The sequence below is a fragment of the Lasioglossum baleicum genome, chromosome 19 (genome assembly GCF_051020765.1).
Source record: "Lasioglossum baleicum chromosome 19, iyLasBale1, whole genome shotgun sequence".
Taxonomy (NCBI): Eukaryota; Metazoa; Arthropoda; class Insecta; order Hymenoptera; family Halictidae; genus Lasioglossum; species Lasioglossum baleicum.
In genome coordinates this window covers 7,399,535-7,413,569 of record NC_134947.1, presented here as the reverse complement: position 1 = coordinate 7,413,569, position 14,035 = coordinate 7,399,535, and the positions used below count along the sequence as shown (strand labels likewise).

The window sequence follows — 14,035 nt, the reverse complement described above, 5'->3', positions numbered from 1 at the left end:
TCAAAAAGCAAACGCACCGATTCGCAAACTCTGCTTCCAATTTAGGAATACACAAAATCTGAAAGTGGAATTAATATTCGCGAACGAGATGATTGCGATGTATGTAATACACATTGACGTCAGTATACAATAATCGCAATGCGTGCGCGTATGTATTATGTAGATTTACGTATATTTACGAAGAGCATAATTACAGTGAATAATAATGCGAGTGTGCTGACACTGCGCGTGTGCGTGCATTATGCGTGTGTTGTTGAAGAACATATCCAGCTTCACCGAGCATATCATTTTGATACGAACTGAACTGTTCAGGGCTCTACTTCGCAATTTCGAGACGACCACGTGTTTTTCGCATGATATTCCATCGCTGCCCGTGTTCCTGCTGACCTGATTTAAGCGCGCTACTGTTGGCACATAGACGCAGGTTAGCGAGATTTTTAATTGGTATTCCCCTCCCTCTCTTGTCCTATAAAATCATCCCTCCTAGCCTTCTTGAACTTTGAATTTCTAATTTCTTAAAACTTACTTCCGTATTTAGAAACGAAAGGCGACTTTTCTTTAATTCTTATAATCCCTAAAGAATCTTTATCAAAAATTTTTGGAACACCCTCGCGATTCTATTAATATCATACATGAAAACGATTAATAAAAAAGGACCATGTTTATCAACCCTACAAATGCACCCTTAAAATACTTTCACATATAAAAAAAAAATATGAATAAATATTTTGCTGAAAATAATGGCTAGTATTCAATACATTTCTAACTATAAATTGTTTTCCAATGGATAGCCCTATTTCATTTCATGCTAGATTATTATATTAAAATATTTTGCTTTTTGTTTCAGATTTTTCAATGGAAATATTCTATTTTGTGATTTAAATTCTCAAAATATAACTATTTTATTTCGTGGTTTATATTATCAAAATAAAATATTCTACTTTTGAAATTATTCTATGTATATTCTATTTGAGAAACACTATTTTTTCAAGTCAAATAAAATCTATAATATTAAACAGTGTTCGAAATATTTATTCCGCCAAATATTGACCGCCTCCGACGCAGGCATAGAATAGACATAAATTGCCTTTTTATCCAACGAAATAATGGACAGAAAAGCTCTAATCGCCGTGGCTGTAAAAGAAATCGTAGGGCAAGGGGTTAACAAACAAGTAACCTAAAATTGGACTCTCAGACCCCAGTTGTGCACTGGTGAAAGATCTTTTCACCCATACAGTGGAGGGTTAATGTCATCCACCGTGCTGTGTCACTCACAGCCTACGTTTGGGGGTGAAATCTATGAAATGGTCTGCAAGGGGTTGCTACCGAGCTGAACGCACGTTTAGTGTCCTTTTGTGTCGCGTCTTGAGCTCTGAGAATCAAGATGTTCAGAGAAAATCACGGTCATCTATGAACTTTTATCGATTAGCCAAGAAAGTTCTTCTAGGTTCTAGGGTAGATGATCTTGAAAAATATTGAACTCTCACTTCAAATAACCAGCAGTACATAAAAATATGTACAACTGGTACAATTTTACTGAAACTTGTCCAATTTTTGCACAGGGGTCTTCAGTTGTACAGTTCAGTTAGCCAAACAGGTTTGTGCCATTTCTAGGTTTTGCAATTAAAAATCTTGATCAAGCCCTGATGTTGAAAAATAATGAATTCTAACTTCATATTACCGGCAGTACATAGAAATATGTACAACGAGTACAATTTTACTGAAACTTGCCCAACTTTTGCACAGGGGTCTTCAGTTGTACAGTTCAGTTAGTCAAGCAGGTTCGTGCCATTTCTAAGTTTTGCAATTAAAAATCTTGATCAAGTCCTGATCTTGAAAAATATTGATTTCCCACTTAAAATTACCGGCAGTACATAGAAATATGTACAACTAGTAAAATTTTACTGAAAAATGGACTTTCGAGGTCTTTAGTTGCGAAACCCTACGCGCAGTGTACCGATCCAAAGCCAACTTAGACACGCCTAAACGAAACGTTATTTAACGTGGAAATTGGCCAACCACTATTAACTTATTTAATGATAGCTTTATTACAGATAGAGGAATCTCTTGAAGAGGAATCTTAAAGAGGAATCTCTTCAAGAACGTCTCTGGCAGGAAGCGTCCTAGATAACCTTTTCGTATCATAGTTGAACCTTTTAATGAAGATCGAGCTCTGGTCTGATTTAAATGAAAGTGGCAAAAAAACGAGATTCTGGCCCTAAGTGCCCCTAGATTATGAACAGAGCATTCCATTCATTGTAGGGAAGTAGGGGTAACCCTTAGATTTTTACTCTCGCGGGCTAGTACTTCCGTAGACACGAATCGCGTCACGTCCTGCTGCATCTCGTTGAATCAACTTGTTAGTGAGATCGAGTTAAAGCTCTCTTCGTATCAAAGTCAACCATATAAATTTCGCGAGCTAGGTCTAAAATCTATTAGGCATTTGTCAAGTTACTCTGAGACCCCGCATTACCAATGCGTCAACAGAGGTAATAATACAATACTTTCTTTCCATTCCATCTTATTCAGCCGCGACAAATTACACAATTGTAACATATTCACTTATATAATCAGAATAATTTGTGTTTATTGATAAATTCGTGCAAATCACTTAACCCATTATTATTGTTCCCAAATCCTAATCTAGTAATTGAACGTTCCCACATGATACAATCTTAACGCTCGGATTGTATCAATTAAATTATACTAGCTACGAGGCCCACTAACAATCCTAGCGACTCCCTGATTACGCATCAGATTCATTCGCGACATTCCAATCGTCCAAACAGAGGCTTATCCTACCTAGTGGCTCCCCAATTTCGCATTGAGTTCGTCCACGAAAACTATACCATCCCAGCGGCTCCCTGATTACGCATCAGGGTCGTCCGTATCTTAACAACTCCCTGAGTTCGTCTGTGCTCTCATCCAACCTCCCAGTGGCTCCCCAATTTCGCATTGAGTTCGTCCGCGTTGTTCTACAACCTCCTAGAAGCTCCCCGGTTTCGCATCGGGTTCGTCTGCGCGTCGTTCCCAGTGACTCCCCAATTTCGCATTGGGTTCGTTCACCAAGTTTCACATTCCTAGCAGCTCCCTGATTACGCATCAGGTTCATCTGCGTTTGACTCCATTCCTAGAGGCTCCCTGACTTCGCGTCAGGTTCGTCCTCGCTGTTTATAATCCCAGCGGCTCCCCAATTACGCATTAGGTTCGTCCGCGTTGTTCTAGAACCTCCTAGCAGCTCCCCGGTTTCGCATCGGGTTCGTCTGCGCGTCGTTCCTAGTGACTCCCCAATTTCGTATTGGGTTCGTCCACGAAAACTATACCATCCTAGCGGCTCCCTGATTACGCATCAGGTTCGTCCGCATCCTAACAGCTCCCTGAGTTCGTCTGTGCTCTCATCCAACCTCCCAGTGGCTCCCCAATTTCGCATCGGGTTCGTCTGCGCGTCGTTCCTAGTGACTCCCCAATTTCGCATTGGGTTCGTTCACCAAGTTTCACCTTCCTAGCAGCATCCTGATTACGCATCAGGTTCATCTGTGTTTGACTCCATTCCTAGAGGCTCCCTGACTTCGCGTCAGGTTCGTCCTCGCTGTCTATAATCCCAGCGGCTCCCCAATTTCGCATCGAGTTCGTCCGCGTACCTTAACTAACAAATTAAGACCATATTCCCAGGGTAACAACCCTTCGCCGACCATTCGTGCTGCTCGCGGCCCTGGCTCGTAACAGTTTAAAACTGGATTTGCAAGTTGTAACAGTTTTTCGATACCAGAAGTTTGGAGATACAGCAAATGGGAAAGTTCCTGGATTGCTGGGAGAAGCTGATGGAAGCCGAAGGTGACAACTTTTTTTAATAAGCTATTGTTCAAGCCGCGCTGGCTTATACCTATCGATTAAAACGCGAACTCTCTTGGTTGACTCCCTGTTTCCAATGTTGATTCACGGAGACGCAGCTTGTTTGTGCTCTCCTTAAAATTCGCTGTGAAACTAGTTTCGGCCATTTGCATCGCAAACTTCGCTGTCTAAAAAAATCTCAAACATTGTGATTTTAACCGGAAGCAGCATAGCAGCCTCTAGGTCAGCGTGGTTCTCTTCAAGATTTTTGCTTGCGGTACTTGGACAATCCGTCCGTTGAACGCGCTTGATATTTGCCTACAACTATATCAATCTCCGCGGAGTTAGATCATAACAACGGGAACTCTTGGAACAATGGTACTTCCCAAATCTAGCTCTTGACACAATTCTGGAAGTCGTTGATGGATGTAACAAATTCCTCGAGGTTTTTATTCTCCTCTACACAGCAAAAAATGCATAACCCTCTGATGTCTGCGATCGCATTGCTCGCATAGTCGTCCAATTGGCTCGTTTGTCGGGCGTCAGTCGCGGCGGCGAGTAAGTGAAAGAGTATAGTGGGTGCACACGATGATGCCATTAAGAAAACAGAAACCGCGATCGTGAAGTGAAGATGCTATAATTAAAGTTTATTACACAATTTTGGATCTGATCGTTCGAAGGAGTTTCTGTATAATTACTCGAGAGGGAGCTAGAGCATACCCAATAAAAACGGAAGTATTAGCACGAATTTAAATAGAGACGCGCATTATATATTTGAAAAGAACGACCTGAAAAAGGCTGGCGAGCTCGCGAGCAACTCCACGTGAAATGAAACGATGCTGATCAAAAGATGTGCCCCTTGACATATATCGAGTTTAAAGTGGAAGGTTAACGCGAGACATTATTTATAATAAAACGTACACTGCCTTCCTGTTCTGCTTTCGTTTCACATTCTCGCGGGGAAACAAAAGATTCGTATTTCCTCCCGGGACGAATGAAACTCGATCGCCGTTTTCGTTTCACTGTTGCTCAGCAGTTATTCGTTCTCCGTTAACGGGACGTTCAATTAACGTGACCCGAAATCTTGCTAAGTATGTTGAAATGATCGTACATGTATTTAGAAATTTCCTACGTCTCGATGAATCGTTCCGACGCGTAACGAACCTCGTTGCAAGGATCTAGCTAGAGTATTCTGTTGTTCCCGAGATAATGATACCGTATCGTTTTGCACGGAACGCTTTAATTAGGATCGATGACACTCGACTCCACCAGCGTCGAGTAATATCCGACTTCGTATCATTTTAGTTAACAATTGGCTCAATGCCAAAGGGTGCTCGTAGGACGTAGCCGATAGGTCTATCATGGTAGCAGTAAATAACTCTCAAACGGTGTTTTCTTGTTGCATGAACTGCAGACCAGCAGAGGTCATGACAGTGAGAATTTGCTCTGGATCAATTAGACTCCTCGATCATTCAACTCGAGTATCGCAGACCACACAGAAAGTTGAAGAAATCACACCACCAATCTTAATCGCACTTCTGTTTACTTCGAGACCTTCGACCCCGCATCGCCACCATTGTCTCTGTTATTGTGTGCGTATCTTTTGGTACAACCCCAAGCGTCACGATCACGACACACTGGTCACTTTTGAATTAGCAGAAAAGTGACGGCTATATAAAAAGATGGGAGAGCATACGGGAGAAGCAAGTGCTCGCATAGATGGTGAATACAACGGAACCATTTTCGATGTTTCTTTCGTTGTTCCCGTGTTTGTGCCTGGCAGCGACGGTCTCGGGTAAATACATTTTCTTTGTTTACTTTTTACAATGCATAACGAAGCATCCGACGCGTGGAAACAACGAAGCTAACTAGAAACACACATTAGGGGTGGATACCCATAAGTAATGTCGTCTTTATAGATTGATTAAACATTGCCACCTTACTGGTGGACTACATACTAATTTGTTTATATTTAATGTGCTTATTCCGCAATTAATCTGTAATTAATTTATTCATACCAAATGCTGAGGAAAATAAATATTATTACAAATATATAGAAACGACATTATTTATAGGTTTCCCCCCAATAATTGAAATACTTTACCTTCTGATAAACTAGCTAAGTGAACATATTTAGTCACTTTTAAAACTTGCCGTTCCTCTTTTGATTGAACGATCAATTTTTCGCTTTATCACACACAGTGTCCAGTTTGCTATAAAGTATTTTGTATTTATACGAACTGCTTGCTACATCAATTTTGTTTATGTTCGTAACGGTATATTGTCGAAAAGACACCCGGTTGAAAGGTTAAAAATCCGCGATTTGGAACTAGGAATTTATTTTCGTAAAGAAGAGATTCAAGGACCGTAGCAATTTCCATCATGAATCAATGAATAACTCCACGCACTATAATCTAAACATGTCCTTGCGAATTATCTTTTAATCCCTACACACTCCTCAACAATAATTGCACAAAAGGTTCCAATTTATTGTTTATCCATTTCTGTTGTGCACTTCAGTTCTTAATGTCCTCATACTTCAAACGAAAACATCTGTTCTGGTTAAAACAATGAATGGTAGAATTTTCTATGGATCTCTGTAAAGAATAAAAATCTTCTGTGTCAATTGTTAGTGATAAGAAACACATAAAAATTCCTTTTTAACATTTTTCCTTGTAAACGATATCTTTACGAAATATTCAAAATGTTTCTTCCAGTTCTGACCTTGAATGACCTTTAAGGTTCTTGTGTCGCATACGAATGAATTTGCCTTGACACACAATTCGAGATATAATATGAAAGAATATAATTCCATTAAAAAAATTGAAGGTCATCTTCATTTCTAAGAAAATAGCACAAAGAAAAACAAATTACGTTGGCCAGTACATTGGTTTCGAGAAACAATATTATTTTTTCCACTTTCATAATTTTTCTAACGCTTACTATTTATAAGAAAAACGATGGCTAGTAATATAGCGTGAACATCCTGTACAGTCGAATAATTCTTCATGGTTTCGTCTTTACAATCCCAATAATCGTGAATTAACAATATTAGAATCCGTTATTTAGATAGGAAACGTAAAGCTAGTGTTTAGAAGCTTCCGAGAGGTAAACTAGTTAGAAAACTGATAAACATTCCAATTTTGCAGCGTATTGCAATGTATCCATTGCTTACAACGGAGACCTAAAGGAGCCGCAGCCGCTGATTCTGACCGAGAATGGCAATGATTTCTTTTATCCAAATACTGGAACACCTAAGTTGATGCTCCAAAGGGGGGAGTCTGTTCTGATAGCGTGTCCAGGCAATCAAAATAAAATCACCAACACTAACCTCAAGGAAGCGAAAGCTACCTGCGAAAGTGGCAAGAACTTCATTGTTAACAACGAGATTCGGTCATTCTCGAGCATAACGTGCAAAATGAATGTTGTGAGCAGCACCAAGGACCTGCAGCCATGTTTGGGAAACCACAAATCGATTGCCATCGGCTTCCAATTGGATACGAAATTCTTGCTAACCATCCAAGTTTGTCGCGACGCCAACACTTACGTGACTTACTACACAAAATTTAAATTGATTGGGAGAGATAAACAATATAACAATCTCAGGTGAGTGAGGTCATATGGATTTGCTATCCATAGATTGTACTAGCTAATTAGTGGTCAGTAATCAGGGTCAGTGGTGATTGGCACACAGTAAAACGGATTGCAGTCGACTAGTCACTTGATTTGGAATCTGATTTCTTCACTGATATGTTGCGGACGATCTCGAAGATTGATTTACCGTCGCACTTATCGCTTCTTCGGTAGAGCACGGTGAATCATTTATCAGTATATTGACAGTTTATTTTGGGATTGAATCTTCCCGATAATACAGCCACGACAGTTTAAGTCAGGCATGTCCAAATTCTTCTACGTCGCGAGCCACACGGTCCCCACCATCAATCAGTCCGTCTCCCACTACCTGCCCGAAGCTTCAGCCACAAATGCCATGCAATTCTGATCGTACGAACGTTCCTTCCCGTTATGAAGTGCGATCTTCCAATTTTAATCTAAAATCCGTAAAAGTTCAAAATTCCACCGACAAGACGTTCTAAAATCAGAAGGTCGTTGTCAACCTCGCGTTGACAGAACCTGTGGCACAATACAAGAGAAACAATGACTGCCGTCCCATTGCTTTCGAAAGAACTATTACAGACTGTATATCCCTTCTCCACAACGAATAAAGCAAAACCGATTAGTAGACTGCGCATTTTATGCGTTTACGACAAACATGAGAATATAAAACGGTACTTTTGTACTATTTTCAACTCGTTACAATTGTTAAAAACTGAAACAAATGCCTACGTAGCCCCTGCATCTTGCAATGGATGAAGACAATTTTGAATTTGCATAAAAATCTGCGGTCTACTGATCAGTCTAAAATTGGGAACATCTTAGCCAGCACTTTTAACATTCCACAGCCGGAAGTGGAAGATAAAGATCGACGCTACCAACTTGTAATCGCAACTTTGTTCTGGTTCTAGACCAAGTTTTCAGCCGGGGGAGTATTTCAACGGAATGAACGTGGATCGACTCTACTACCGAGGAACGCAGCGTTCAGCGATTAAAGGGATTTTGAACATTGACCCCATGATGGCGATGGGAGACGAGCTACTCACGCGTGGACACCTGGCAGCGAAAGGCGACTTCGTTTACGGTAGCCAGCAGAACGCTACCTTCCATTATCTGAACTCGGCTCCGCAATGGGGCGGCTTCAATAGCGGAAACTGGAATGCATTGGAGTTGTCCATCAGGAAGTTCACCAAGAGCAACAACTTTCTGGACCTCGAGGTTTACACGGGCGTTCACGGACAGATGACAATGTCGGACATTCGCCAGAAACAACAGGTGATAACGATACGCTACCCTTACTCGAAGCCGCTGCTGGTGCCCAGATTCTTTTGGAAGGTGATCTACCATCGGTCGACTAAGAGAGGTACGGCGTTCGTGGGGCTGAACGATCCCTTCATCCCCCACGCCCTGCCGGACGTGTATCTGTGCAACAAGATCGACAGGAGAATAACGTGGCTAGAATGGATGCCGCAGAACATTACCGCTGGCCTCTCGTATGCATGCACCGTTGATGATCTCAGGTCGAGGATCCCGACAATTCCCCGGCTGGATGTGGTGGATATATTAACATAACTATGTATATCACTCCCCGCAGAGCTAGGTTGTACCAACCGGACTCTTGAAACAAGGATACAACTTGCCAAATCTAACTCTTGACACAATTCTGCGATACCGAGACCCGATACGTATTGCTAATGGGCAACGGATACTCTCTCTCTCTTCTACCGAAATATAATCAATCTCCTAGCTTGAACTGTTACAGCTTATTTCCCACGACGCAATACCTTGCAAGGTTTCTTCAAGAAATAACCGAACTTTTTTAGGGTTACCCTGGGTTGGTCGACAACTCATTTCACCGACACTGTTTTCATTGACGATTTGACCGTGTTAGCGTCGGCCAAACCGTGTCGATGAAGACATTTCTCGACGATTTGACCGTGTAGATGAAAACATAGTGTCGACGAAAGTTACTGTCGCACAGTGCGTCGGCCAAGAGGGCAAAAATCAAAAAATCAATATTTTTAAAATGTATATCTGTTTACATGAATCTATTTGAAAAATACCATTTATTCATGAACATTCGCCAGAAGAAAAAACTGAACATCGATTGAAACAGAACATGTTCCTTCCGTCATAATCCGACACGTCAATTTTTCTTGTGTTATAACCTCAAGTACGCGCATAAAGGGAAAACATTATACAACATATTGTAAAGAGAAAAATTGAATAATTTGCGATGGATCATTTAATTCAAGGTGTGTACCAGTTATTTTGGCGCTCCCTAGCGGTTTTTACAATTATTATTTATCGTATTTTATTTATTCAAAGTGATCCGTTTGTTAAAACGCGAAATCGAAAATTCTTATAACTTTAACTAAGCTTCTCGTAAAAAGCTAAAACATGTCTTGTGATTTTTGCTAGAAAATATTCGTAGGACTATTTTTACCGAATTCTATAAAAACTTTCTGCCCAAGCTTGCCCCCCTAATTTTTAAAAATATTTATTTAGGAAGACACCCAGAAACCACGTACGCACAGATTTTCGAGAAATGGTTATTATTATCATTATTATTTATTATAAAATCGTACGAAAATAAACACGTTACTAAACAGTCGATTTTGACTTTTGTTTCACTTGTAGTAATACGTATGTATAATCAATACCACTATGGACGGCACGCCAACTTTGGATGCTTATATCTTGACAACGGTTTATGCAAAAATAACGTTTTTGTAGTGTTTTGAAAATATCTTAACCTCACCTATTAGAATACATAATCAAAAATGTACATTGCCGTATGAAATTTTAAAAGTGACCTTCATAGAGCTTCTCAAGGTTACAATAATACCAAACAAATACAATCACCATATACTCCTCCTTATACCCTATAACTTTTATTTGAAACATTTTTTTATATGACATAGTTTTTAAGATATGGAATTTTGTCCAAAAACAGGCATTCCGACGAACTGTGTGTCGGTCCAATCGTCAATGAAAACAGTGTCGGTGAAATGAGTTGTCGACCAACCCAGGGTAACCCACTTTTTTAATTACGCGACAACGCAGTATCTTTGTGACGTGCGGTTGGTAGCACTAGGTGCAGTATAACCTAACCAATAAACTCCTTCTTTTCCTGTTTGTTGATTGTATGAAAACTGATGGCTGCTCCACCACGACAATGCCGCTTCCGAGTCAAATCTGAATCGAAAACATTGAAGTTTTGTAGCTTTCCTAACTTTTTAACAAATTCATGTAAGCGATAAGAAAGAATGTTTCTCGGTGAACGTGGTTTTGATCATTTAGAATCAATAGCGTGAATGGAGAGGAACATTGTGTACTGAAATATTATGAAATAAAGATATATATTTCATCGAGTGTGCTTCTGTGTACCGCAGACCAGCGGAGCTCTTGCCAGTGATAATTGCCCTGGATAAATTAGACCACTCGATGATTCAACTCGAGTGTCGCAAACCGCACAGAAAGTTGATATCAAAATGGCGTTCCACGCACGAAGAATTTTTACATAACCTCTAATCGCATAATCGATGACCTTCAGCCAGTAGCGCGTTAGAACTAGTTGGGGCCTTGGGCACAGTAGAATTTCGGGGGCCCTAATCCCAACTAAATAACTTTATGAGAAAAACGTAGAATTTGGATCTTGGTTTGTGTTCGGGGCACCATTTTGTTTGGGGACCCGGGCATTTGCCGAAGTTGCCCATAGAGTAACGCGCCACTGCCTTCAGGATCTATCAATTTTTTTAGAACGTATTCTTGTGCACACGTTAGTCTCTCTACTGGTCCCAATGTAGCAGCTGTTCGTTTAACTAATTCGCCACGAACGGGTGTGACTGTACGACGATTTCGATATTCAAAATGGATCTCGCCGCCGCGCCGGATGTTCGAACATTCGACAATTCATGAAATTTAACCCTTTGTGGTTGAGCGTCGACAGACTGACAACATCGGAACCCCGATTCCAGAAGTGCACACGTTCAATTGAATCATGTACATAGAACAATAAATACAAGTTGTTCGTTTGTCTTATTATTAAGGGTCTTCGCCAGGCCTCTTACCCTTCCGCCCCTCGCCCAGCTGTGCTGCGGAGCCCGCCTTCGCTTCCCCCTCTCTTCCGCCTGTAGGGAAAATAACGGGTGTCGCGTCAGCGTTAGTGGGAAGAGTGGGGGAAGCAAAGACGGGCTCCCAAGCACAGCTAGGTGAGGGCGGAAGGGTAAGGGGCCTGGTGGGACTCGCAGATGGTAACCCTCTCTCTCTCTCCCTCTCTGGACTTGAATTAATAATTTATTCCATCATTAACCACATGGAGAGATCTTTATCGTTTCAGTAAAATAAAGTATTGAAGGTTGTTTGACCGGCGGTTGTGTGTTCGACGTCGATAACAGATTAGAAAGACTTACAGCGCGTCCTACACAACGATAGTTGGAATTGCTCGGAAAGCAATCGATGTTTGTTAAGAAACGGCTTGCTCGAATAAAAGCTGACTCGTGCACATTGCACGTGACATCGCGAAAAACTCCTTAACTCGATATATAGTTGCGTGCATCATCATTTGGGACGTGGAGCGTGCTGGTGGCACGGCAGAATTAACTTCTGAGTGGTCTTAAGTGACTGCTAGGACTTGTTTGCATACAATCTAGCGGCAGGATCAAGCCTTACTACCGACACAACCTCGAAACCCGATCAAAACGATACTTGTTCGACTTACATCGGAAAATTCACTATCATGGTCACCTGTATGGCACCTGAACACAATGAACAAAGTTCTGAGAAAGTGAATTGTTCACTAAATATTAATGTTTGCTGGTAGAATTTCGAAACGATCGCTCGTGTACTCAAGAAATAGGAATGAAGACGAATGAAGACGATTGAACCGTTCGACCCCTAGGTACACACCCCTATACACTTCCTAAAACGTAGAAATGCTTGCCGCGACCTGCTTCTACTGTATATTCATCTTCAATGAAAAGCTGAATTAACAGAACTATAAATTATTATTAAATAGTAAATTGTTACGATCTGTTTAAGACAATTGACTCGTCCAACGAGAAACAACTCTATCGCCTTAATGGCCTGACAGAAAACAGCTTTAACGCTTTAGGTAAGAAGATAACTTTATTGGCAAGTCCACTATGTGACAAGCCCCAGCCGGGACGTATCCCTTTCATTCTACACCCTCCTTCTCTTGCTTCTTATCCCATTATAATCGCCATAAGTGCTGACCCCAATCAAAGAAGGCGCGGGTATCATAAAATAATGCGGCTTTATTTATCATTAAAACGTTTCTAGTAAATCTAATAATCTTTCTATTGTTCCTAATGCAGCTATTTATTATACAGTAGGACCTCGATTAACCGGACCCCGATTACTTAATAAATCCATTCAAGAGAGGAATAAATTCGTACGTGGCTCCTATGTCCTCTAATTGATGCCGATGATTTTTATTTTGCATAAAGTTCCGCAGTCTACTTATAGCCTTCAGAAATTGAGTAGTTTGATCGTTTTGATACTCTGGATCGAAGTAGATCCGAGTCGAAACTTCGATATTTGCGAATGAAATAAATATCCCATTGTTCAAATAGTAGGGGTGGGCAAGTACCGGGAAGAAATTCGGGTTCAGGTCGAAAATTTCGGGTACCCGAGCCTCGGGTCCCGATCCAAATCATCAAAACCCGACCCGAGGCTCGGGTACCCGCCCACCCCTATTACATAGTGGGTCCCGAAAGTCATCAAAATAGTAAATATCGCGAGTTTCACGTGTTTCGCGAAGCAGCAGGATCCTTCCAGCGTTTGCGCCTTTACAATTTGATGAGTCCGGACACCCCGATAAGCGAGGAGAAGGATCCATTATCCTCGACACGCCTGCAGACCATTCTTCACAATTAAGTTCAAGGCTAAATGTCATCAAGAACGTACTCCGGCTTCCGAGGAAACCTGTTCATACGCACAGCCGTAGTGCAGCTACACGAGCACTCGCGAATGATTCATGAGAAGGATGAAAAGTAAGACAAGCACCCTAAAAGAAACGCAGCCCGCGCGGCCGTTCCATCTCATCTAGAATGTACCGGTACTAAACTTTAGCTCTGCGAATGGCATTTAGTATTTCATGGAGCACTCCAACATTCACTACCCGAAGGCACGGTAAAACGTATTCAAGCCCTACGACAATTTTCCTTCGATTTTTCAAAGGAATCCGCCTCAATTTCCTACGGTCGACGGCGGCGGCGGCTGCTCGTGAATCACGTTCTACCCTGCCAGTCGGTTTGTTTTTCAAATTTCCTCGAGCACGTTCCAACGGAATGAGAGAAAAAAAACGCCGCGATCCGCGGACTTGAAGTATTTCATTCGAATCCACTTAACCTCTTAACGCGCCATTTTCCCCGCGCTACGCCGTTCGTGAAATCCGAATCAATTTTGAAACTTGTTCTCTCCCTCCGGCTCGCCCCCTCGCTAAGTCACTTGTTTCTACCTGCACCTTTCGTTCGACTTTGTCGCTAACTTTTTGCAACTAAATCGTCCCTTCGTTACGATTTTGCAATCTCCTCAACTTCGATCGCGTTGTATACTCTCGAGTTCC

At 41.4% G+C, this 14,035-nt stretch overlaps 2 protein-coding genes across 9 annotated transcripts in view; one reads left to right on the top strand and one right to left on the bottom strand.

Annotated features, from left to right (window-relative positions):
- Window positions 1-14,035, bottom strand: part of Cask (peripheral plasma membrane protein CASK) — a 601,001-nt gene that overhangs the window by 582,432 nt on the left and 4,534 nt on the right. The window lies entirely within an intron of this gene.
- Window positions 5,453-10,818, top strand: LOC143218503 (salivary endonuclease-like). Its single transcript, XM_076443719.1, has 3 exons — window positions 5,453-5,626; window positions 6,981-7,437; window positions 8,355-10,818. Exons 1-3 carry the CDS (start codon window positions 5,551-5,553, stop codon window positions 9,013-9,015), a joined length of 1,194 nt encoding a protein of 397 aa, XP_076299834.1. The 5' UTR covers window positions 5,453-5,550; the 3' UTR covers window positions 9,016-10,818.